At 42.5% G+C, this 24825-nt stretch overlaps 2 protein-coding genes across 2 annotated transcripts in view; both read right to left on the bottom strand.

The window, feature by feature from the left end:
- The window catches only part of satb2 (SATB homeobox 2), a 55389-nt gene extending 53565 nt beyond the window's left edge, over positions 1 to 1824 (bottom strand). The window contains exon 1 of the mRNA XM_067516238.1: positions 1703 to 1824. The gene's annotated coding sequence lies outside the window, so the exon portion shown is untranslated. The remainder of the gene's footprint in view (positions 1 to 1702) is intronic.
- Positions 1825 to 17108: 15284 nt separating this feature from the next.
- dnajb11 (DnaJ heat shock protein family (Hsp40) member B11) lies at positions 17109 to 24360 on the bottom strand. Its single transcript, XM_067515643.1, has 10 exons — positions 24177 to 24360; positions 23467 to 23623; positions 22677 to 22774; positions 21520 to 21652; positions 21281 to 21423; positions 19367 to 19449; positions 19219 to 19276; positions 18981 to 19092; positions 18714 to 18873; positions 17109 to 18117 (listed from the first exon to the last, which is right to left on the bottom strand). Exons 1-10 carry the CDS (start codon positions 24248 to 24250, stop codon positions 18053 to 18055), a joined length of 1083 nt encoding a protein of 360 aa, XP_067371744.1. The 5' UTR covers positions 24251 to 24360; the 3' UTR covers positions 17109 to 18052.
- Positions 24361 to 24825: the final 465 nt, after the last annotated feature.

The raw sequence follows: 24825 nt of genomic DNA, 5'->3' as shown, positions 1-24825 counted from the left end.
CTAATATGACCCAAGGGTTTAAAGTAGCAACATTCATTCATGTATTCATTTGTTAATAAATGATTTACTTTATTAGTTTGTTATGTTAGTTAAAAGCCATTAATATTAATAATAAAACATTTGGGATGCCAGGCTGGGAATAATCCCTGCTTGTCTGGGCCTAAAAAACACTTATGCCGTTGAAAAGTGCTGCACAACTTAATCCACAGCTTTGTTGAATTACCAGCATTTACCAACTCTGAAGCTTTTTCATTTTTTTTTAGTCTCCCGAATTATTTTTTTTTATATCTTGGAAACCAAAAATGTGCTCTTAGAAGTGCTAAAACTACCTAAAAAGCTTTAAAAAATGACGTTAAATAGCTAAAATGATTATTATTATTGCATCAATGGTACAGAAGCCACGTTGATTTCTGACACCTCACCAGTTACCTCTTAGTCAAATGAAGGTGCTGGAAGTTACATCAGAGGCTTCTAATAGACTTGGCAGGGGGGTATTTCATTTTCTATCAGACACAGCAGCTGCCTCTCTTAGCTCCTCAGCTCTGATCTGCTACATGCAGGATTGTTTTCCTCTGGGTTAAAAGCTGCGGGCCTCTGCTGGCAGCCCCCGCAGCCTCTTTTCCTCCCAATAAGTTCTTACCTGAAATCAAATCCGCCTGCTCAACCAGGAGAGAGCAGAGTTGGAGAGAGAGAGAGGGGCAGTTGTGAGCGTCAGCACTCTGCACTATGTCATTGGGCACAAGTATTTGACAGTTGGAATTATCTGTAAATACATCATTAAACTGTGTATGAGTTTCCCTCTTGTGCCTCATGGTCCACCTCTGGTTAAGATTTACAAATGATAACATAAACACGTTGAAAAAAAGAATTCAATTCTCATTTGAAAAGAATTGTGGAGAGGCTGAGGGGGAGGCTTGGAGAATTCGGTGTGTGTGTGTGTGTGGAGGGGGGGCAACAAAACAGCGGAGGTCTGTGTAATGAGGTTTGGAAAGTGTGTTCAGTGTTTGGGGGCCAGGGTTTACGTGACCTGCCAGATTGTCTTCCCGTCGGACACCGAGCCAGAGCCAAGCTGTCCAGGCGTTCAGACCAAAGACCAACTGTCTATTAAGAAACGTGGAAGTTTCTTAAAGAGCCACAGACAAAAGGGGTCAGCTCGTCTTTATCCAGCTGCTCGGCCTTTAATATTCAGCCTCTGTTAAATTAAACAAAACTCTTTCCCTGCCTGTAAACTGTTGGGACCATGAAATTTCTCCTCAGTCGTCTCCTGAAAATACAGCAGGCGACGACAGGACGGTCTGTGGATCAGCCAGTAAAGAGAAACACTCTCCCGCTCTAAGATCATTTACTCACCATGGAGTCACTGCAAATTCAACTCTGTTCCACTTCTAGCTGGCTCTGAGGCCGACACAGTCACCCCGGCAAACACTCCCCACGTCAAACTGTCTGCACTAATAAAGCACGCAGCCTGCCTCTTCTACCTGAGAGCCCCGTGTCGGGAGCGAGCTGATGTTTGGAGGAAAAGGAAACACACGGTTTGAAAGCAGTGGAGGAGGTAGGAGGTGGACGGAGGGGGTGAAATGAGTCCGAGGTTTTAAAGAGAGTGAAAAGAGGAGATTGATATTAGCCTGGAGGAGAGGAAAAGAAATACACCAGGTCGTGGTGCAGAAAAAGAAGAACCCACATGAAAACACACACATCCTACCATGCAGCGCGTCCGTCCCCGAAACCTTCTGGAAACGTGTCGTCCTCAGACATCTCCAGCTCTTCAACCACTGGAACACAGACAAGCAGACGGCCTTGTGGGTAAACAAGGCTGTGGGGTAGTAGACGGTTTCACTTTGCAGGTCTCCCCCCCCCCCCTCCTTACGGGGGTGGGTGGAGTCCATGCATTCAAAGTAAATGTCAATCATTTACTGTCAGACACCAATGAGGAAGCTTTTGTCTCCTAAAGTAAATCCCTTTGCATTCTCCAAAGGGAGTCAATGATTGAAAACATGCACTGAACGACACCCACGTTGGCTTGTCGAGCATTTAGTGTCTAAATCTGTCAGAGTGTGTGTGTGTGTGTGTGTGTGTGTGTGTGTGTGTGTGTGTGTGTTGGCTGGTTCCTGAGTGGCTGTCAGAGCGATAATGATCGGGCCGGCTGTGCGGAGACTGCAGGGTCAGAGGTTACCTCACTGCTGTGATCTCGTGTTTGTTATTGCTATGCTGCCCTTGGACAGGTTAACATAGCACACACTGCATCAGCTGGTCTGTGCACTTCCTCTGACACACACACACACACACAGACACTATGCTGTGAGAGGCGTCTGAGGGTCATTTCCACATGTGTTGATGGGCCCTGAGTGAGCTAATCTAAACTGGTGAAATGTTATCCAACTGCAGGGAGGACAGGAGCCCAAGGGGGCCCCCCACTACTGCTCTTTCTATCCCCTAATGCTGAGGGGAACGACCACAGAGAGATGTGGATATGCTTATTACCTCGGAGCTCGGACAGCGCGCCGCTCTGGGGCCTCTCCGTGATGTTGATATCTTCATTTTGCTGTTACACTTATAAGCCTGCTTGTTACCAGGAGCCTATTATTGTCTGATTTTCTTAAAAATTTCACACCGGATTAACATTAGAGTGTTTTAAGAGGTCTCAACGTAAAGGACGGGTTCAGGTTTCCGTTTCTGTTTGAATAAATAGGTGTAATCCTTAATCAGGTGACCCACCTGAACACTGAACGGGGCCTTAGTCGCACACTGGCCACAAACACATCACTTACTAATTACCAAAAAAAATCTTGACGCGAGTCTATAATTGAAGATATTTCTCGCAGTGATCTTAGGTTGAAAATAAAAAACTTAATTATGTTACTTTGATAGTTGATTCGTCAATTCCATATTAGGTTTAAGTGAAGAAAGTAATAAAAGTGGTGAAATTTGTATTATTGTCTTTTGCTCCGATGGAGGATTGTGGCATCATTTTTAGAAGTGATCTCTTGAGGGTCAGTACTGTCAGTGTTCATATGGGCTCCGAAAATTAGCAAAATTGAATTTCAGTTTCACCAACTGACGTCTCTCTGACCTCGGTGGTTCCGGGAAGAGCTGCAAAGAATCTGACGAAGTGCCTCAAGTGGCGTTATTTAAGTCAGTCGAATCCGAAAACTAAGTCGAATCTCCAGCTGTCAGTAGCCACATTGCATTGTGGGTAGCGCGGAGTAAAAAGACAATGTCTCGGGTTCGGCTGCATTATCCTTTGGTTTAAATCGTCTGCTGAGAGTCTGACAGTGATAGTTCTGCTCTTTTAACCACGCAAGGCTTAATGTTTTCGCCACAGGATAATACACAGAGTCGTTTCTGTGTAATTAAGTAAGAAAAATCTTAAAACTGCTCTGTAATTGAGGATATTTCTGGTAGGCTGGAGGTTTCTGGAAGAGCCATGTTTTTTAAACATTTTTAAATTTCCCATGAGGCCGTCATAATAAATCTGTACATCTTGGTCAACCTACTGTTTAAAAGCGTTATTAACATATACAAACGCAGTTATAAGTAGATATAAGCCACTTATTAACCATTTAGTAAAGTACAATATTTTTAACAGCGAATACATATTTATAATTTTTTTTCTTATTTACAAACCTTTATGTCATGTGGGTTTTTTCACATTGGAGGAATGTTTTTCACTCCAAGATGTTTCTGAGCAGATCTGTAACGTTTGTCAGTAAAAGCTGTTTAAGACATTTACAATAAACACGGCATTGTAACTGCATATTTATGGAAGCATGCGAATGTGAGTAAAATGCACTGTACAAACTAAAGAGTGGTAAGTAAAAAATAAAAATGCAATTGAGAAATTATTGTTTGCTATAGTGAAGTTCAGAAAAAATATATGCAATTTATATATAAAAATATAGGAGATGAACAACAACTAAACTAAGGAAAGTCACATCAGGTCAGTGTAATTAGAAATATGTTAAACTCCGTAAATCATGTTTGACCAACGTAATGTGGTTACATTTGCCTCATCAAAATCTCATCCGGTCAGTTTTACTCAATTGCATTAGTTCAATGTGACTGTGATACTTTACTAGTATCTATTTAATCACATCCAACAAACACCAGGTGGCAAAACTAAATTACTGATTTCATTTTATTTTTTTATATTTTTATGTGGAAACACGCAGCCTGGGTAATTTACGTTCGACCAACAAGTCTTTTGCAAAAGGTTGGCTTAAAATAACCTTTGAAAATGTACTGTGTTCTGCATTTGCATGTACAAAACATTTATTAAATTTCCAGGAATTTCCAGGATATGTATATATTTAAAGCAGGTTCATATACACATAAAAGCACACTGTGCATCATTTGCTGCAAAGTTGAATATCTTTGCTGACTTTTGGCTTTTTTAGACATTTTTAATGGGTTCGGTAATGATTGGACATCCAGTGGAAGAGTTAAAGGTTAATGAGACAAATACATTTGTGTCAGGATGAATAGACAGAAATACTCATTTTTAAAATAATTTCTTTTAGGTCAACATATTCTCCCCTCATTTCTGGATGTCGCTGATTTTGTATCTCTAAAATTTAAATGTCAGATGTGCTTTATTGTGGGTTTTTTTTTTTTTTTTTTGGAATTGTTAATATTCTTCTATGTTTTTACCAAACTCAACACACCATAAAGCTCTGTTGATCACCCGTGATATAGATTGTTTTTATTTAATTTTCTTTAGGTTTTTTTTTTTGTTGTTGTTGTTGTTTTTGGACAAATACAGTGAAATGGGCAAAAAAAAAATCCGAAATCTGAAACACGCACATCGATATTCTTAAAGCCAGACTTTTCTGTCATATTTTATTCTTACCTAGAGAGTCTTTGCAGTGACAGAGCTTTTAAATCTTTTGTTATGGGAAGCACAGTCACATCTCTGGCAGGACTTGATGTCTTTCATAGACAGGCTTTACCCTGGAGATACCGCCACACAAATATAATGGCAGCCACATAAGAGAGCTGTGGAGGCAGCGGTGCCGACTGTAGCCGTGCCAGCAGAGGTATGCTAATGGAGTCAGAGGATAGTTCTGTGTGCGTCACAGGTCTCCTCTGAGTATGGTGGTCGGCTGCCCACCCACCTCCTTAATTTTTATACTTCAAACACTCGACAAAAACCCTGCTAATACAGAACATTTTAGAGGGGGTGGGGGGACCGGAGCTCGGGACATTTAAAGAAGACAGAGCGAGCGAGAGATGGGACAAGTGGGTCTCCACTCATTCGGCCATTAGTCCACATGTTGAAGAACCAGAACCAGAACCAAGTCTTGTGTGGTGTTTAAATAATCATAAATGGATCACTCCACTGCAGCTCCTGCCTTTCTCTCCTTCACATCCTTCCCTCCATCATTATTTCAAATCTGTCCTGATTCTTTTCTCATATCACAAGTGTTTTATGTTCGGTTTTATGTATATGAAGCTTAACATTTGACTCCAATGTGAGACAGCACCTGCTTGCTCTCAATTCTGTGCATTTGTTACCGCTTTTGCCTTTTGTGTGCATTTAAAATGTGTCTGCACACTCTTGTACACACATGCATATGCAGATATTTGTGTGTGTGAGTGTGTGTGTGTGTGTGTGTGTGTGTGTATGTGGGGTGGGGGGGGGGTTGCCGGGAAATCAAAATGAATGAAGAAACTAAGTGAGGCGAACGTGACCGATGGAGCTGCTCACAGGGAACAGAAGCATTAATGTGTATGGCAAGGGGTCTGGTTTGGTGCATGGGAACTGTGTGTGTGTGTGTGTGTGCGTCAGGGGGTAATGGAGGAATGGGAACAACAAGGCAGATGAGGGGAATGGTGCGATGGAGACAGTGAAGGTCTGACATTGCCAGAACCTGCCATGTGTCATTGATTAACTGTGTAGAGTTGCAATGATTTAGTTGACAAAGCATCACATTAGTGCTGTGGATCCAAGTGTGTGTGTGTGTGTGTGCAGATTAATGATCCAGGGAAAAACCAGATACTCACTGACATAAACTGAGGTGCCAAAGTGATATCATGACATTGTTTTATTTCTCACGGTGCTATTTTTCCTCTATTACCAAGAAATTATTGAGTATGACTGCTATGCTCTCTTGCAATTTGTGGTTGGGAAACACTTTGCAGCAACAGTAAATACTGAAACAGAAGACAAGAGGACAGCAGTTGTTGAAATTAAATCTAAATTTTTTTTGTGTGTGTCAGGCAAACAGATACAAAAAAATAAAATGCGTTATCATCTGACCAAAGCATTCACCTTCATGAAACGATAGTTTGGATTTGGGTTTATTAACCTTTATGTTACAGACGTTACCCAGCTCACGAGACACTGAAATGCGTGGAATCCGAGGGAAAAGCGGTGCAAAAAGCACCAATGAGGATTGAAGTTGGCAGCAGAGTTCACAATATCTGTGGGTCAAACGTGATGGTTCAGCTGCAGAACTCTGTAAACAGTGTGAAGCTGCATTTACATGTACAACCAGTGGTGGGGAGAGAAGTTAAAAGTAAAAGTCCTGCATTTCAAATGCTACTCAAAGGAATGGATGAGGATTATTCAAGCTGGCCTCAGCACAATCTTAAAGGGCTCAGGCTATTGCTCACTCAACGTTTTCCTGCTTTTTAAAGTGTCTCTGAATATTTTCTACACAGTAAGAATCGAGGGCCGTGCACTCAAAGTCTTTCAGAGCTCGGCTACATCCATTGGGAATCGATTACGACCAGCTTGAAAAATCCTCATCTATTCCTTTAAATGAATATACAATAGCATTGGCTCAGAAAATACTAAAAAAGGAAATGAAGTGTACTGAATATGTGGAATGGCTCGTTTCACACAAAGGAATGTTATATTGCTGCATTATTGGTGTTGATTTTATCGCTTCAGTTATGTTTTAATCTCACCTGACAATAAGAATAACTTCACACATTGTTGGGTAGCTTGTGGATTTCACACGGAATCCATTAGATCTGATGATTTAGCTGCATTTACTTTGATGAATGCAGTGTACTGTACGTCTGCACGTGGCTGTGTGTAAGTGTGTGAGCGTGCATGCGTGTTAAATAGAGGAAACGTGTGTCAGAAAGGGGAAAGGGCCAGGTAGACCAGACAAGAGGAGGGGATCAGTGAGCGACACTTAAACCAAAGCCAGACCTGTTTTATCTCAGTGTGAGGACAGAAATCGGGAGAGGGGTCTTTGCAGGGACAAGGCCAGACTCGGCGTTGTGTGGCTGGGAGAAGAGGGAGGTGGAGGTGGGTGTGTAAGATGAGGCTGCTGTGGGCCTGGATAGTGGGGGGGGGGTGGGGGCTGCTTGTCTGTCTGTCTGGGAGCTGTGGAAGGCCTGCTCCTGGGGCTAACTGATTAGGCCATAATTTGAGGGGTGTCTTGAGGGAACAGCCCACCACCACCACCACCCACGGGAGGCTGGAGTAGGTGCAACAGGACCCCGAGCATATCAACATACACATACACATGCATGCTTATGAAATGATGGATAAGTAGACGTGGGGATTGAGAACAGGAAGTGATGATTTAAACAGAACTCCAGAGACGCCAGCTACAGAAGTACTTACCCTCCGTCTCTCTCTCTCTCTCACACACACACACACACACACACACACACACACACACACACACACACACACACACACTGGAAGGAACAGGTAAGCTTTGAATTATGGCTCACATTCATGTCGCCACTACAGACTCATTTAATTTAAAGAGGCTGTAATCAATATTTCACTAGATCAACAATGGATCACATGACTGTGTGTGTGTGAAAAGTGTTGGAAGTAGTAATGAAGCCACAGAGAATTACTGACCGACTCTGCTGTTTTCCGTCAACACAGAAGAGTGTTTTGATGTCTTTCAGCTCAACCCTTTTTGGGGATTTAAGGCTTTTTACCTCGTTTTCACCCACTTGTTTTCAGAGGAAAAGCTTTGAAATAGGCCCGCGGTTCTGTAGCTGCTCAACAAACGGTCCACATGGTGAACACAGCGGAGCATTCGGCCGCTGATTTCCTTCGGCAGTTGGAGGAGACCAAAAACTGAGCTTAACGGAGGTCGAATATTTGGAGTCATAAGGCCCAATTGTACTTTCCATGTAGGAAAGTAAAGTAAAATATTTAACGATAATTTCATCCTCGTGTGAAGCAGTGGCAGATGCTTTTTTTTTGTTTTCACTTTTTGTTCAATCAAAGAAATGTGTCTAACTGATGTGTTGCCACGTTTTGTAGTGAAGCAGTAAGCAACATGTCCGTGTGTCCACTGTAGTGTTAATAGAAGCATCCATAGTGTATGTATCCATCGGAGCGCTACGGAATTTTTTGTCATTTCTGCGGCTTAAATCGTCTGATTTTACAACAGCTTTTTTAAAAAGATGAGTTCTGCACGTTGCAGTGTTTTTTATGTTTTAAACTCCAAAGTTGTGCTGAATTCACAGGGTTGAAATAATCGTTGTGATCGCAAGATTGCAAATTCCTGGTGGGACTGGAAAATTGAGCTACAGCTAGCAGTTAGCTAGGCTAGCTAAGCATAAAGACTAGAATCTGCTTGTCTACATCGACAAACGGACATTTTAAACTTACGTTTACTATAACACATAAAACTAAACTGAAAAGCCTTGTTTAAAAAGAAAGTAAAACTAAAGCCGAAACATAACATCAGCAGTAACATTCACACTGATTTGATGAGACATTCGAGAAATTGGCGGAAATGACATCGTTCAGGGTGGATGGTACTTTTTGGTACTTTTCCTCTTTTATCTGTGCTCAGTGTTTTCCTTTGCTGTTACAAAGAAATAAATAGATTTTCATGTTGGTGTTAACTTTGTTTTGTGTGGTATGTCAGCCAGATGGAATCATAGTTTTATTAATAATAATAATTAAATAATAGTTTAATTTGAAGAAGTGTGAAAGCTCTCACCTGTCGTGACACCAGTTTACACCATTGAAAGTCTAAATAAAAAACATTTAAATAAAGTAAAATAAAACTAAAATTATATTAAATTGAATTAAACCCCTGAAGTTATCAGGTGGTGAAACTGAGAGATTTTACCTTTTCATGGAAATTTTTCGCTCATTTTAAATTTGATGGCAGCAACACATCTCAAAATTATTTAAACGGGTTGATGTTGACCATGGTGCAGCATCCGCTCTTCTTTTAACATCTATCTGTAAACGTCTGCGAAGAGAGGAGACCAGTTGTTGGAGTTTTAGGACAGGAATGTTGTCCAATTTTTGTCTGGTGCAGGATTCTAGCTGCTCAACAGTTCTGGGTCTTTGTTGCCGGATTTTTTGTTTTATGATGCACCAAATGGTTTCTATTGGTGAAAGGTCTGGACTGCAGTCATGACAGTTCAGCACCGGGACTCTTCTCCTGCAAAGTCATGCTGTTGTGATGGATGCAGCATGTGGTTTAGCATTGTCTTGCTGAAATGTGCAGGGTCTTCCCTGAAAGAGACTTTGTCTGGATGGGAGCATATGTTGCTCTAAAACCTCTATGTCCTTTTCAGCATTGACGGTGTCTTTCCAGATGTGTAGGCTGCTCACATCATAGGTACTAATGCACCTCCACACCATCAGAGATGCAGGCTTTTAAACTGTGTGCTGATAACAAGCTGGATGGTCCCTCTCTACTTTAGTCCACGGGACACAACGTCCATGGTTTCCAAAAACAATTTGAAAATTTTGATTAATCTGACCACAGAACACTTTTCCATTTTGTCTCAGACCATTTGAAACGAGATTTGGCCCAGAGAACACATTTCTGGATCGCGTTCACATCTGGCTTCTTCTTTGCATGATACAGCTTTAACTTACATTTGTGGATTGAACAGTGACCTGTGTTCACAGACAGTGGTTTCTGGAAGTGTTCCAGTTTTTAATGCAGTGCTGCCAGGAGATTACGTGCATCCAGCCTCGTCCCTTGTGCACAGAGATCCCTCTTGACTCTCGGAATCTTTTGATCATATTATGTACTGTAGATGGTGGAATGTTCAAAGTCTTTGCAATTTTACATTGAGGAACATTTTTCTGAAATTGTTCAACAATTATTACACACAGTTTGTCACAGATTGTGAACCTCTGCAGATCTTTACAATCGAGAGGCTCTGTCTCTCTGAAATGTCTCTTTTATACACAGTCATGTTAGTGACGTGTTGGAAATTAACCTAATTAGTTGCTGCAATGCTGCAATATTTGTTTTTGATGTGTGGGAATTACTTTTCCAGCTTTTTGTTGCTTCTGTTCCAACTGTTTTGAGATGTGTTGCTGCCATCAAATTCAAAATTAGAATATTTTCCATGAAATGGTAAAATATCTCACTTTCAACATCTGTCAAGTTGTTTGTGTCCTATTGTGAATAAAATATGGGTTGATGAGATTTGCAAATCATTGCTTTCTGTTTTTATGGTCCCAACTTTTTAAAAATTGGGGTTGAAAAAAACGCTACTCAATAAAATTTGACATCAGTCTGCTCTGGGAAAATGATCTTTTTTGATGTGAATTGATGTGCGTTACCCCTGATGCATAAGTGTAAATGAATTAAAGTGGGGACAATGCTCATAGGTGTGTTTGAAAGATGAAAATATCCGGGGTGTAACTTTTCCTCCACTTGACCAAACAACTCACAAATCTGATAAATCCTCCGCTAAAGGCCGAGTCTCTCACAAGCTCAGACACGAACCACAATAATCATTTGTTTTCCATTTGCAGTGACAGACTTTAGAATTGTTGGATCATTTTGAGTCTTTGTGGTTATTTTAGTTTTGTATTGAAAGTTTTGTGTCATTTTCGTCAGTTTGTTGTCACTTTGTGTATTTATCCTCACTTGATGTCTCACTTCAGACTTTGGATTATGTTTTTAATATTTCGCGTTTTTGGTCACTTTGTTTTTTATTGTTCGCCCCTAATGTCTGTTCTTGGGCGTGTGGGACTTTTTTCTTTTTAGACTTTACGTATGTCATTAATGACTCAGTGAACCAAAACAAATATAGCAACCTCCTTCGTTCCAGTCTCCATGAACTTTTTTCATATTTAAGCAATACAGACAATATAATAGCTGTAATTAAGGCAGCATATAATATTTATTGCTGCCGGTTTTAAGCAAAGAAGCTGATATTTATCCAGTAATTACAGGTACTAAAGCTCAGCCCTGCTTTGTTTCCCTGTGCTGTTTGGCCATTGCCATGACGCTGTGTGGGTCTCCACTGTCAACAAGCAGCCTGCAATCTCCCATTAGATCAGATACTATTAGGGCAGAGAGGAGTCACTGAGCAAACAGTCTCCATGCCTTTAAAACCGGGTTATCTAATCTAGTCAACAGGGATGAGCTGGACTTTGGAGTTCACAGACGGACGGAGCAGTTTTGTTTGGCATGGGGATAGAACGCCACTCAGGTTAAGTCGCGTCTCCATTGGTCGATTCCCGTGACGGTGCCTCGTTTGGAGTACGAGCTTTACAAGCGGGGGATCAGATAAGGTTTGTGGAGGTACTTTGTTTGGAGGCCATGATTGGAGATGAGCTTGACTGGAGTGTTGTGAAGCATTGAGTAGGGGGGGGGGGACGACCGAGCGTGTTTCCTCCTCGTTGATTCAAAGATGGTGTCACAGTTTTTCACCTGCTCGTATGCATTAAAATGAGATGTTTGGGTTGTTGTAGTTGTTCACATTGGCCCTGAAATGATCCCTTCCTTCCTCTTTTGTGCAAACACCAGAAATTCAGCCAAAGCTAATATTGTACCTCAGAAGTTTGAATTACTTACTGTAAGTTAATATTGTATATTTGGACACCCTCCCATTGTGCAGTCTGTTTAGCACCACATTCCTTCTGTGTCTTTCCACTGACTGGGAATTCGTGTTGAGCTGCAGCACAAACAGATTTTTTTTTTTTTCAACCAGAAATCAGCATACATTTGGCAGATTCCTTGATTCAGTCCCCTCAGACTGATGACCGCATTTCGGAATTTTGTCTACAAAACAAGGATTGTGGATTTTGTCGGCCATCGCTTACAACAGCAAACAATTACAGCGACCGCGGAGTTATTGGCATGTGCGTGGTGCTCTGACACTCTTTTTTTTTTGACAAAAAAAGGGCGGATTGATCCTTTAAACTGCACCTTGGACTGAGCATTAGACAAAGACACCTGAGCTCCGGCAGGAAACTCTGGCCTCGTCCCAGGTATTTACCCTCTTCATGCCTGTGGGACCTTGCAAAAAAAAAAAAAGAAACGTGTTTTTCTGTAATGTTCCTATTTGTTTTTCACGTCCCCATCTTCTCCGGCCTCTCTCTGTTCAGCTTCTCTCTCTCTCCTTGCCTGCTTCGGTCCAGGCTCTGGAGGCAGAGCCGGCTGTGTATGTGGGCCCAGCCTGGCCCTGCCTGCCCAGCATCAGCCTAAGTGCCTCTGACAGCCCACCGCACAGTTATTAACTGTGATCCGCCACCACAGAGCCTGGGCAACCCCGCGCCAAGGGGAGGGTCCACCAGAGGGCTCTGCTCTAAACACAAAGACCGCTTTCACCCCGCTCGCAGTCTTCTCTGACCCCCCCTCCCTCCACGCCCGCTAATACATATTTACATCATTTCATACGCTGTGCATACAGTTCTTCTAATACGACCCTATTCATGTGGCCCTGGAACCGCTAGGAATCGGCTCTGCCAACCATTCGAGCTCCTGATGGGCTGAATAAAAATGCTTTTGTAAAGGACAACTGTGAAGGTGCTTCTTTTATGAAGGATTACTGCAGGACATGTACATACATACAGACGGCTGTATCCTACATCCACGGGATCCACGGCGCTGCCTCGTCAGCTTAATGTTGCCTATGGAATGCCGTGCGTACACATTGCGGCTTTCATCCATATAGGTGGTCTGCAGAACTGTTTGTCCTGCGCTCGCCCTCCTCGGTCCCAGCCACCCCTTCTCTTCCCCAGGATGTGGGAGACCCGGAGACGGCCATCAGTCCCCTTCAAACACAACAACACAACACGGGTCATTAGACGAACAAAATTTTGGGGGAGAAATAAATAAATGTTAGTTAGAAAGAGACAGAGGCACAAGAGGGGAGAGAGTGAGATCCATAATGACAGCTGACTATGTTTAGCCCCCACAAAGACACTGGGATAAACAGCAGCTCGTCCCAGCTAACAGGAGGGCTTTAAGTCGCCGAACTGAAAACCTCCAAAGCCACATTTTCCTGCCCACACCGGCCATAATGAGAACCCCACCGTTCAATTGTTGAATAGTTGAGGCTTTTCCCTTTGAGGTGACTGGCTTTAATATAGCAACACGGCATACACAGTGGAGCAGTGGACGTCCCCAGCAGTGTTCAAAGTTGTGGCGGAATAAGGATACGGCTGACATGCATTATTCCTTACAAAAGCTGCCCTTTGTTTGCTTTATGCTCAGATCCCACAAATTGTAGGCTTTGTCCTTCAACATTTCTTATTTCAGGCAGAGTCCCCCCCACCACCACCACCACCATCTCCTCGCCCCTCTCTCCCTCTGTGTCTTCAGTGGCCTTGGCATGTGCGTGGTGTTAACTACACACACATTGGTTGTCTGCTAAAAAATCCTCTTCGCTGCTGCCCCGCGCAACTCAGACGTGTTCAGCTTTGTCGCAGCTTTGTCATAGATGACATTCCAAATGTTGAATCTCTATCAAAGAGCTCCAGTTTAATAAAATAGCATATTGTCACCGCTCTAGTTTTAATAGTGTGTAGGATCAGCTGAGGTGTAGATAAATCTGATAATTTGTAAGGGAAGAAAAATACATTTTTAAATGTTTATGACATAATCAAACTGGGAAAGAGGCAAAAAAAAAAAAAAAAGAATCTCAGTAAATAACTTCACATATTGTGGCCACGGAACCAATGTGAGCAATTGGTCACCAGAGGGCTCTGCCTTGACAGTTCTCATGTACATTTTGGAAGAAATTATTGACTCGAATTGCATTTTTGGATTCTGCCCTTAAGCTTTAAAGGAAAAGTAAAGGTCCCTCCCCCCATCAGTGAAAGTTCCCATTAAGAACAGAACCAACACTTGTGGCATCAAATGGCTGCAAAGCTTGAGATGTGTATTCATACATATTATCAATTCATGTTTTATGCATCAATCATTTAAGGGAAACAACTGAAACATTTTTTTGTCGGGCTCTTACTAATTCTCTGGTGTCTTCAGGGTTCGATACTCCGTACAAACGCTGGGTCTGACAGGTCAGGCACCATTAACCGAGCACACTGCCGAGTCACAGAAGGCCAAAACAGCCATTGGCGCCGCCACCACACACACACACACACACACACACACACTCAGATTGCTCAATTAACCCTCCTTTAGCCTGTGCCTCACTTAACCCTGCAGCTACGCTTACAAGTCATTACACTCAGGGTCAAGCGTGATCCCTAAGCTTATCTGCATTAACAACTGGCAAGTGCAGGCACTTGTGTGCACGCACACACACACACACACACACACTGCACCCATACATACAAACTGTCCAGACCTCTGCTTAGTGTCCCTAGTAATAAAAAGTGATTTACAGTAGGGAGGGATGTGATTGAAGAGGCAATGCTGCCCTCATGTGCTCTACAGTTTGTAGTTACAAGTGGTTAAAAGGTTATTTGTGGACGATTGGTAAATCCCCAACATAACTCACTCAGTCTTCTCTTCTCGGAAGCACATCTCGCACAAAGGTCACACACAGTCAGCCTGTAACGTTTCCCACCGGGCACCGTGTGTCTGACGCCTATGGTAAAAGCACAGAAGTGGTTTTTGTACAGGTGGTGAATCCTGACATGCTGAAAAATGCTGTTCGCCGTGTAATACACGCATTCAACAAATACACTGACGATGGAGGCTACAAACTCACAATAGAGCCACAAACAGACACAAAAACAACAACAACTAGCAAGAGACACAAACTTGCAACAAAAGTATCTGCAACTACAGAGAAACATGCATTAACACCAGCGACAGAGAAATTGCAACAGAAATGTGATAAATTAAAACAAGGAGACACAAAATGGCTACAAAGACACACAAAACAAAAGATGCATAACAACTACCAGAAACAAAGGTGCGACAAAAAGATGCAAAATGACCAAAGACACACAGCATTTGACATGTTTAACCGTTATGGACAGATTCATTGTCCATTATTATTCTCCATTGACACCTCAGAAAAAGCGAGAGGTCAGGCTCAGGCTGTAGCTCTGCGTGCTGTGGCCTTCAAAGCCCTGAATGTCAGTGGGCTGTAATAACCAGAGCATTTATCAGCGAGGTAAACAGTGAGAGGTTTTATCTGGAGCCGCATCACAAAGCTTCTCTTCTCTCCGGAGCCTCTTCGGGTCTGAAAATGACTAAGGGATGTGTGGTGGGCCGGGGAGGAAACTCCCTTTACCGCAGCCCTGCTATCTCTGTGGGAGTTCATTATACACACAGACTGGCCACACACAGATACACACACTCATATTGTACTCGCAGTATGCACACATGCAGATTCTACTGTGGGAGATCGGGTTGCACACACACACACACACACACACACACACACACACTCACTAACCCACTCATGAACACTGGTGGGCAGATGTGTACACCATTGACCACACTATAAACTAACTGTCGTGAATATGTTTTTGTGGACATCCCCTACCCCACCCATGCAGACAGACTCCAATGACAACCCTCCACCCACAAGGTGTGGGCGTGTGCGTCGGGCCTGGGGACAGAGTGTCGAGCCTGATGTTTGTGACACTGATCAACTTGAGTTCCGATGGCAGTTAAACAGGCAGAAATAAAACCAGTGGGTGGGGGGGAGGTTCGGGGTGATTTGGGGGTCGTCGGACCACGCACACACACACACACACACACACACACACACACACACACACACTCTGTGAGCTACTTAGTCTTTATGAAACCAAATGTTTCAGAGTATTTACCAACTACTCATTAGCTCCCACTTATCTGGTGCTCAGCAGTCATCAAAGTACATCTACTCAAGTAATGTACTCTAGAATTTAGAGGTACTTCTACACTACTGGAGTGTTTCAGTGTAATATTAATACAAAAATCTAATCATCAAATCACCATCTTTGCCTGCAAACAGGGTCCTGGGCATTAGTTTGCCCTTCCGCCGCGTTTTAGCACCTTTTAGCTAATTGTTGTCGTATTTCACAGAGGAGCTTTTAAGGTTTAGTCGGATGCTTACCTCTGTAGTTGGTGGAGAGAAACATGGATGGATGTGGGGGCTGTCAATCAATTAATCCTAAGAAGAAGAAAGAAACATGATGCTAGAGTGACACAGGCCAGATCCAGTAGTTTTCTTCATAGTTCTGCTCCAACTCTGGAGCCTAAAATGATGGGTTTCATAGGCTAAAACCTTCCATTAGATTTGAGCTTTAGAACTATTGCTCTTATATACTGAGTAGGTATGTGAGGAAGTCTACCTACTCAGTACAGCAGTATTATGAAGAAAACTACTGGATGTGGCCTGTGTCAGTCTAGTGTCATGTTTCTTTCAAATTTCATACGGTTAATTGTGGGAAAGTGTGACTGAAGAGCTGCAAACTGGGTGTCTTCATTCAGTATCCCACACTTACAAAGCAGATTTTCACCGACTTTCGTTTCATGTTTTGTGTTTAAATTGTATTTATTTTACTGTTAATCATTTTGTAAAGTGCTATAAATGCTAAAGTTTATTAGAAATCAGTTTCCCAAAACACATTACACATATTTTTTGCTATCAATGTCCTCCAGTTAAATGGCAAACTTCAGTGCCCGATAGCTGGGTGCAGACAGAGTTGTGGTTGGGGTCAGGTTAGGCAACGTGAAACAGCTGGCTAGGATTTGGTTAAACTCCGATTAAGGTAAAGAGAGACGCATATGAGGAAACAGACTCCACGTCCTTCCTTGGTATTAGACTCCAACCCCAACCTCTTCAGAACCACAGGACACCAGACAGGCTAAATTCAGGGTTTGAGAGGCCTGTAGCTACACTCGCTGCTGCTTCATGAATTCTGTGTTCAGTCTTAACATGCTTTGACTGGACTCTGGCGTCACCTACTGGTGAATTTGGGTATGACATGTCATCAGAATTAGTTTTTTTTTTTTTTTTTTTTTTTATTAATTTTTCTTGTTTGTTTTTTGTACAAATCTTTTATTTTGTCAGTTAAAAGTACATTTTCCCCAAAGACGCTCAGTAAAAATGGCCAAATAATTCACATTTAAGGCTATGACACAAACTGGGAGGCAGCATCACAGAGAAGAAGGAAATTCTAAAACCACATCATGAATGAAATCCAACAGGGATGCTGATGCTTCATGAGCTGAAATCCCTTGTAGGGGACTGGACCATAACTAATTAAACTTCACTGTTTAACCAAAGAGGTCAACTCTTGTCATGGTAAAGTGTTTCTCCCATCACAAGGTGTCAGATGTTAAGTAAGAGACAATATAAATTAGGAAAACTAGAACACAATCAGATGAGCTTTGTTCTTCCCTATTTACAAAGTATTATTGAACAGGAAACTGACCAGAGCAAAAGTTGGAGGTACATTCATTAAACTCATTTAAAACAAAACAGAAAAAAGGACCAAATTAACAAACTTCGGGTCTTGCAAGTGGTTGAAACTGTTCAGAAGTAGGAAGGGGGGGGTGTCCAGTTCGAGAGAAGGTCATCCTCAGGTAGATGTGATGGCTGAGTGTTGACACTTCAGATGTGTGAATTATATTTTTTAAATGATCAAACATTACAGTATAATGTGGGGAAAAAAAAAAAAAGCCTCTCAATCACATTTGTGCCACTGCTGTCAAAATGTACAAACATTAAAAAGTAATTGGATTCAAGCTGTCCTGAGAACAATCTGAAAAAATAAATACACCCTGGCCAGAATTAGGGAGCACGTTCCTATTGACTGAAGAGGTGTGTGTGTGTGTGTGTGTGTGTGTGTGTGTGTGTGTGTGTGTGTGTGTGTGTGTGTGTGTGTGTGTGTGTGTGTGTGTGTGTGTGTTAGATATCTCAGTCCAGGCTGTGTCTGTTGGCGTTAGTATCCTTGTAGTCCATTGTAAACCTTCTGTACAGACCCCTGCTTCAGGAGACTGCGAATACCTGCAACAACAGAGCAAAAACTGTTAGCATCAAAGACTTCAGAGGCCTTTGGACAGGCCTGCTCACGTCTGGTGCTCAAACAACGGTCCTTCTTATAGAAAAGGGCCCTTACGGTTTCATTTTTTTCATTTAACAATAACAATTACAACTCTCCAGACGACCCGAGCTCCATCTCATATCTTCTAACTAAGGAAATCAGTTTCTTTGTCAGTCCTTTGATTGAGATGACAAATCGACCAAAATCTGATTTTTCAGCAGCATCCTTACAAACTCCTCAGAAATAAAAGCTTTGCAGACTCTTCTTTTGAAGTCACACAAAATAGGAAAAGATTTGGTTTTTATGCAGAGCTGAACTGACTTTAGACATCCGACCTTTTTGCACTGAAAATCCAGTCGCCCATAAGAACTGGGCACAGGATTGTGATGGACTACACCCACCCCACAGCAGATGATAAAACCAGCCATTTACCCACCTCTCACTCCCACTCTCAGCCACCTGTCTCCTAAATTAAGAGCCGTCATCCTAAATTCACAGACCAACTGTGGCCCCTTCTCCCAGGATGCCTTGAATAGTACAGCTCCTGCTTTATTCTCACCGTCTCTCTGCTGTTCATCGAGCTGCGTCTGAGGAAACTCCACATCGAAGGTGATAATGAGGGAACCTCTGATATTGATGTTGTCAAAATTTGGCAGGCCTTCTCCTTTCTTCCACATTCGAGCTCCGGGTTTGGTGATTTTGTCTCTCACTACGTGGACCTGACAGGAGAAGGAAAGGCAGATGCAAACGATGCAAATCTGAACGTTTATTAGCTCGAGTTATGAAAACTGCCCCATGCTGGGACAGCTCTGTAAAAACGTGGAACCTTGTGTCCGTCCAGATGAATAATGTCCATCTCGAAGCCGACCAGCGCCTCCACCAGAGAGATGGTGACGTTGGTGTACAGGTCGTCTCCTCTGCGTTCAAACACAGGATGTCTACAGAGAAAAACATCCCCACGTCACATTTCTGTGTGTCACTGGTCTGTACCATCACTCAGTATTGGTCGCAAACCAAAGACACAGAATTTGACAGTAAAAAAAACAAAAAAAGCTTCTTCATACTTTAACACTTTGATGCGGAAGCGCAGATCTCCAGGCTCCCCATCGATGTGAGGCTCCCCTGTGGTCACAAACAAGGCCTTAACAACAGGTGATATACATTTACATACAAACTTTAGGGGGGGGGGGGGTTCATGAACCGTCAACTTACCCTCTCCTATGAACGGGTACTCCATTTCATCCCTCACCCCCTGCTCAATTTCTACCTCCAAGGTTTTCTCCTCATTTACCAGCCTGTGGTGGGGAAGGAACCATACAGAGTGCGTGTTATGTTATTAAATTTATTTTAGTGTGTCATTTATATCTACTGTAAGTGTGTGATACAGTTCAGTTAGGAACACAGTGAATGTGTAAAAGTCAACTTAAACATAAATACCTTAATTACTTATTACACCAGTTAGTGACACTGACTGTAGTACAAATGTAGTTAAAGTGGATCATAAAACAGCAGAATAAACCGAGCAACACAGACACAACAGAGATAACTCGGTAAAGGTTTAGTTTAGGTTTAGTCATCCAGATTTGGTTATACGAAGGTTGAATCATGTCAACTTGACTTTCTTCAGAGTTGGAAAGGTTTCGCTACTCATGCAAGCAGGGTTAAGGGCATTCAGTCGGAAACATAACATCCCCATGGTTCCGCCCTGTTCCTACCTCCCCTATTGTCCACCTATGAAGGCCATTCAGGCCCAGTGAGAAAGGAGCCCTACTCTGGAGGATATGACTGGGTCCCCTAGCCAACTTTCCCTTAGACTGATGAATCTGCTTGGATGAGTAGTGAGACATTTCCAACCAAGGTGAAAGTCCAGCTGACATGATTCCACCTTTAGACAGCTGAGAATAAACCAGTGTAAACAAAGTAAATGGTATCCAGGTGGGGATGGGTGGGTGGGCTGTCATTCCTATTTTTGTATATTAATATATATTCATTCTGTGTACAACACTTAGTTTAGAAAAGGCATTAAAAGGTTTCCAGAGTCTCAGGAAACTAAAATGTGAAGATGCTCAGAAGCAGAGGAGATCGTCTGGTTGTTGTGAATAGAGCTGCCCCCCCAGAGACGAGTGGGACTTTATAGGTCAGGCTGAGTCCTTGATCCAAAAATATATTTATATAATAAATAAATCTGCTCTAGTGTGTATGGGCAACCAGTGGAGAGACATTAGTGATGGAGTGATGTGATTTAAAAAAATAAATAAATAAAATTCCTTTTTCTGTTTCTTGCAAATGTGTTCAAGTTGCCTATGAAATCTAATCATCGAGACTCAGGGGGAATCTGCGTCAGATCATGAGAGGAATGTGATAATGATTTCCGTGAAGGAAACGCTACACACAACACATTGCACCACTAATGTTCCTCACTTTTAGCTGTTAATATCCAAAAATCTCATCTACACGTTTTCTATATCATTTTAACCATTTAAAGTGCTTGATGTTTTACGTGTCGTTGTGCTTGTTGTATGATTCGTTACGGAGAGAATCTCTCTCCTTGGTTAGACTCAAAATCTTTTATTCCCCTCTGAGTCAAGTCTCAAAGCTTCACACACCACAAGACATCTGTGAACTACTGTGCTGTTTCGCTCAGATTGAAATAGATAAGAGGTTCAAGCATCCAAATGTTGGGATTTAGAAACAGATCCAAGAATAAAACTAATTACATAGAGTCTGTTCATAATTTTTCATCCAATGAGACCTGTTTCTGAAACTACAAAAAATAATGTATTCAGTATGAAGTCCTCAGCATGAGACCCAATCCACCCAAATACAAAGGGAACACACACACACACACACACACACACACACACACACAAAACATATTCAGAGATCTTTGACCTGACGCCTTCTGCTTTTTTTTGTTGTTGCTTTGTTTTTAAGTCCAGTACTTGCAGATGTTTGTTTGCATGTGCAAGCTGACTTTCCTTGATCCCAGATGGAACACATGTCCTAAGAACATATGTGCACTGTGCTACAAGCCATACTGACACACAGACCTGTGGTGTCATCTTTGGAGACTATGCAACGGGGCTGTAATGTAAGATATGTTTCCGACTTTGCTGGATGACTTACTTTACGTTGGGACACTCATCGCACACCATCTCCTGAGTCATCTGGAAGCGGCCTGGTCCAAGCTGCGTCGTCCTCATCTCCTGTCTGCAGTTACATTTCCTCTTGCCAGGAGCTTCTTTGGCTACAGGCTTATTACGCACAACCTGTGTGACACAGCAAATTAAAAGTTAATAATAAATAACTTACAAGTGAACTGGTGGGGAGTAAACTAATTTGGAGAGCAGCATTTCTGTCTGTACCTCCACGAAGTTCCCAGAGTACACCTCTTCGAGCGTGACCTCCAGATCTAGCACTATGTCATTTCCTCTCGGGATGTTTCTGTCCTGTTGCTGCCGGTTGCCTCCGAACATGAAGCCAAAGTCACCAAAGAAGCTACAAACGGAGGACAGCACGAGGAGCAGTGGTATCAGTGGAGGGATTTAAAGAAAAAACAGCTTATTGGCAGTTTATTCTGCGATCAGATAAATATCCAATCAATTTTTAAACAGCTCATTTAATAGTTTTAAGACCACGTCCATGGCAATAGCCTAATCCCTAAGATTCTAGTTCAGCAAGACCTTCCTGGAATACAATTAAGTCATGATTTATTTCTGTTTTGTTACATAGTGACACGTGTGCAGATGGATTAAAGTGAGTGTGATTGTACTTTCAGACATGCACTGGAATTTTGACATTATACTGATTTTTTATTTTTTTTTTAGTTGTGGGTGAATGTGTGAACACAAATGTCCAAGTGAGATGCTACCAACATTATCTGGATTTATCCTTCGATCCCCTTAGTGCAATGTCTGTGTTATGTGCGTGAGTTTGTTCCGAATGGTCGGGAGCAATAAAAGTGAGTAAGTGCTCTTGTGGTCCAGTGATAGAACCTTTTTATTACATGCACAGCTGCAATGTGCTGCACACAAAACACTGTTTCGACCAGCTTGAGTCTTCTATCAGGCCTCATGTGCGCGTTGATCACGCATTGAAATGGAGCGGACTTTCACGTCCGAGGATGGTCCTTACTGGGGCGATCTCCCGCTGCGTTTTGCATGTCTGAAACGCCACTCCGAACAACGTGCAAGGCTGAATTCTGCTAACATTTTCCAGAGTTCTTATGTGAAACCAGCTTAAGACTGCAGTCATATGCAGTCCCTGATCGAATATTTACAGATAATGTTTGTTTTGGTCATTTTCCCAGACATTTCTGCTTTTAAATGTGAAAAAACATGAATGTGGATTACAATAGTTATGCCGTCTCTTGAATCTGGGCAAATGTGACATCGATTATATTGTGTCTGAAGCAGTTCTTCATCTTGAGCTTACAAAACACATTTAGCTGCATATGTAGTTACACAGTATCCTATTGGCTTTCGTTCCCGAACAAAACCACCTGAGCTAAAAAGAAACCAACCTGGAGAAGATGTCGTTGTGTGAGCTGTGGTGACCCTCCTTGAGTCCATCTTCTCCATATGCATCATATTGTTTCCGCTTCTCCTCATCTGACAGAACCTACAAATACACAAGCGCCAGGTTCTGCTTTGTTTTTACTCGGATTTCCAACAGTCTGGAAACAGTGGTAATTTGTAAATGGATAAAGATAAAAGGATGGAAGGATTCATCAATTAAAAACACTAATCTTAAAAGGTCCAGATATAACTTGTACAGAGGCTCAGAGATTTTAATTAATAATACTGGAGATAATATGGCCAATTTTAGCTAAATGAAAACAAAAAAATATAAATAACATTAACTGATTTTTTTAAAAAAATTTTAATAAATACAGTAAAAACAGGAACAAATTAGGACTGAACTTAAACATTCAGTCTTGTCGTCGGTATCACGTTCACAGGGTTTTGTTTTTAGTACTTGTAGAATATGCAGTTCTACTTAGGTTTGTGTTCCTCAAAGCTGATCTGGAAAACACCTGCAGAGATTATCCGAATCCATTAATCGCGTCTGACTTTTCCGAATGCCAGCTGGGCTACGTAGCAGCCAATCAGAAGAGGCCACACGGTCTTGTCCACCAATTGCAGCGCACGTACCGTTCCCAACAACAACCAAATAGCCAGCGTACAAAAGACGTTTCAGGCACTTCCGCCCACAATTCATTGAAATATTACTTTCCCGTTACATAAACACAGCACTATTTTCAATTACAAATAGGTGATGTCCATCAGCCGTCACATGGTTCAAGCACTCACCTCATAAGCTGCACCCAAGTCTGCAAACTTGTCTTGGGCTTTTGGGTCGTCCTGGTTTCTGTCGGGGTGTAACTGGAGAGCCAGCTTTCTGTAGGCCTTCTTGATGTCCCTAATGGACGCGGTTTTACTCACTCCCAAGATCTTATAGAAATCTCGGCTGAGAGAAAGAGACAGATAACAGAGTTTGACCAATTATTAGTGAACTGTGCACTGGGCGCCACAACGCGAGTCCACTTTTTAAGCCCACGCTTGTTTACATTTTGAAAAAGAAGTCCGCCGAATGATGTAGTCGGAGCCGCTGCTGTCATGTGGCGTTTAAAATGCCCCACAAATGATCCGCGTATTTCCTTTATACGTGAGAGAAAATAAAACTGTGATCATGCTCAAGCTAGTTCTGGACGTAAAAGGGCATAAGCTAGCTAAAGTCAAAGGAGAAGAGCCGGGTTAGTTACACTGGGATGAAGACTAGCTCCTGGCAGCCGAAGCTAGCTACTTAGCCAAAACATGGCGGTTATAATCTTAAATGTGAATACTGAGCTACAGAACAGTAAAAACTGAAGCGTTTTTCTTTTAGCAAATTAGCTGAGCGTGTCAACCAGCCGGGGTCCACTCCGCACATGTAAGTCTGGTCTGGACCAATCACAGTGGAACATGTGTACCAGCTGCTGATTCAGTTTCCCCGCTGTGTCCGAGCACAAACCGGCACCTACCCTGCGAGCACCGCCGTTGTCACGTAGAGCAGCAGGCAGCACACGTTGCAGAGATTCATCCCTTTGTTGGCCATTAGTCAGATTCCCCCGTCTTCGTGAAGGAAGTGTCAACGGAACAACCGGCTTCTGAAGGTTGGCTCCTGCTGCCAGTGGCCTCCTTCCTCCTGTCAGACAGAGCCCTCCCCCCCCGTATGTGGGAAAGACCGCCTCTCGGTCGAAACCCCGCCTCGTCATTAAAAAAACACTTCTAATCTGTTCTCGAAATATAATAAATACAGTTTAATATGTGCTGGTTGGCTATAAAGCGTAGACCCGCAGATTGAGTTAAATCCCACCTGCAAATGGCAGGTTTTGCCTCTTGCTGTAGAAAGGTGTCCACAGTACAGGCCACTGCTGCGTTCACGTCCTGTCGTCTGAAGCAGTATTACGAGCAGCACAGTGGAGAAAACAAACAAACAGTACAAGCAAGTCTCGGACTTGTAATTCTTTGTCTCAGAATTTCTGGCACCCACACTGTCTCCCACATGGAAGGATTGTGTCCCAATGTGCCTCCGCTGCTTTAAATGCTTTTGACTTATGAAACTTGCCTGTCTTATTTGTCCAGAGCAACTCCAAGTTAGTACATATGTCATTCTAATTACAATATGAG

Source organism: Channa argus, chromosome 9 (assembly GCF_033026475.1).
Source record: "Channa argus isolate prfri chromosome 9, Channa argus male v1.0, whole genome shotgun sequence".
Taxonomy (NCBI): Eukaryota; Metazoa; Chordata; class Actinopteri; order Anabantiformes; family Channidae; genus Channa; species Channa argus.
Note: the sequence above shows the minus strand (reverse complement) of the source record. Positions and strands in the feature narration are given on the sequence as shown.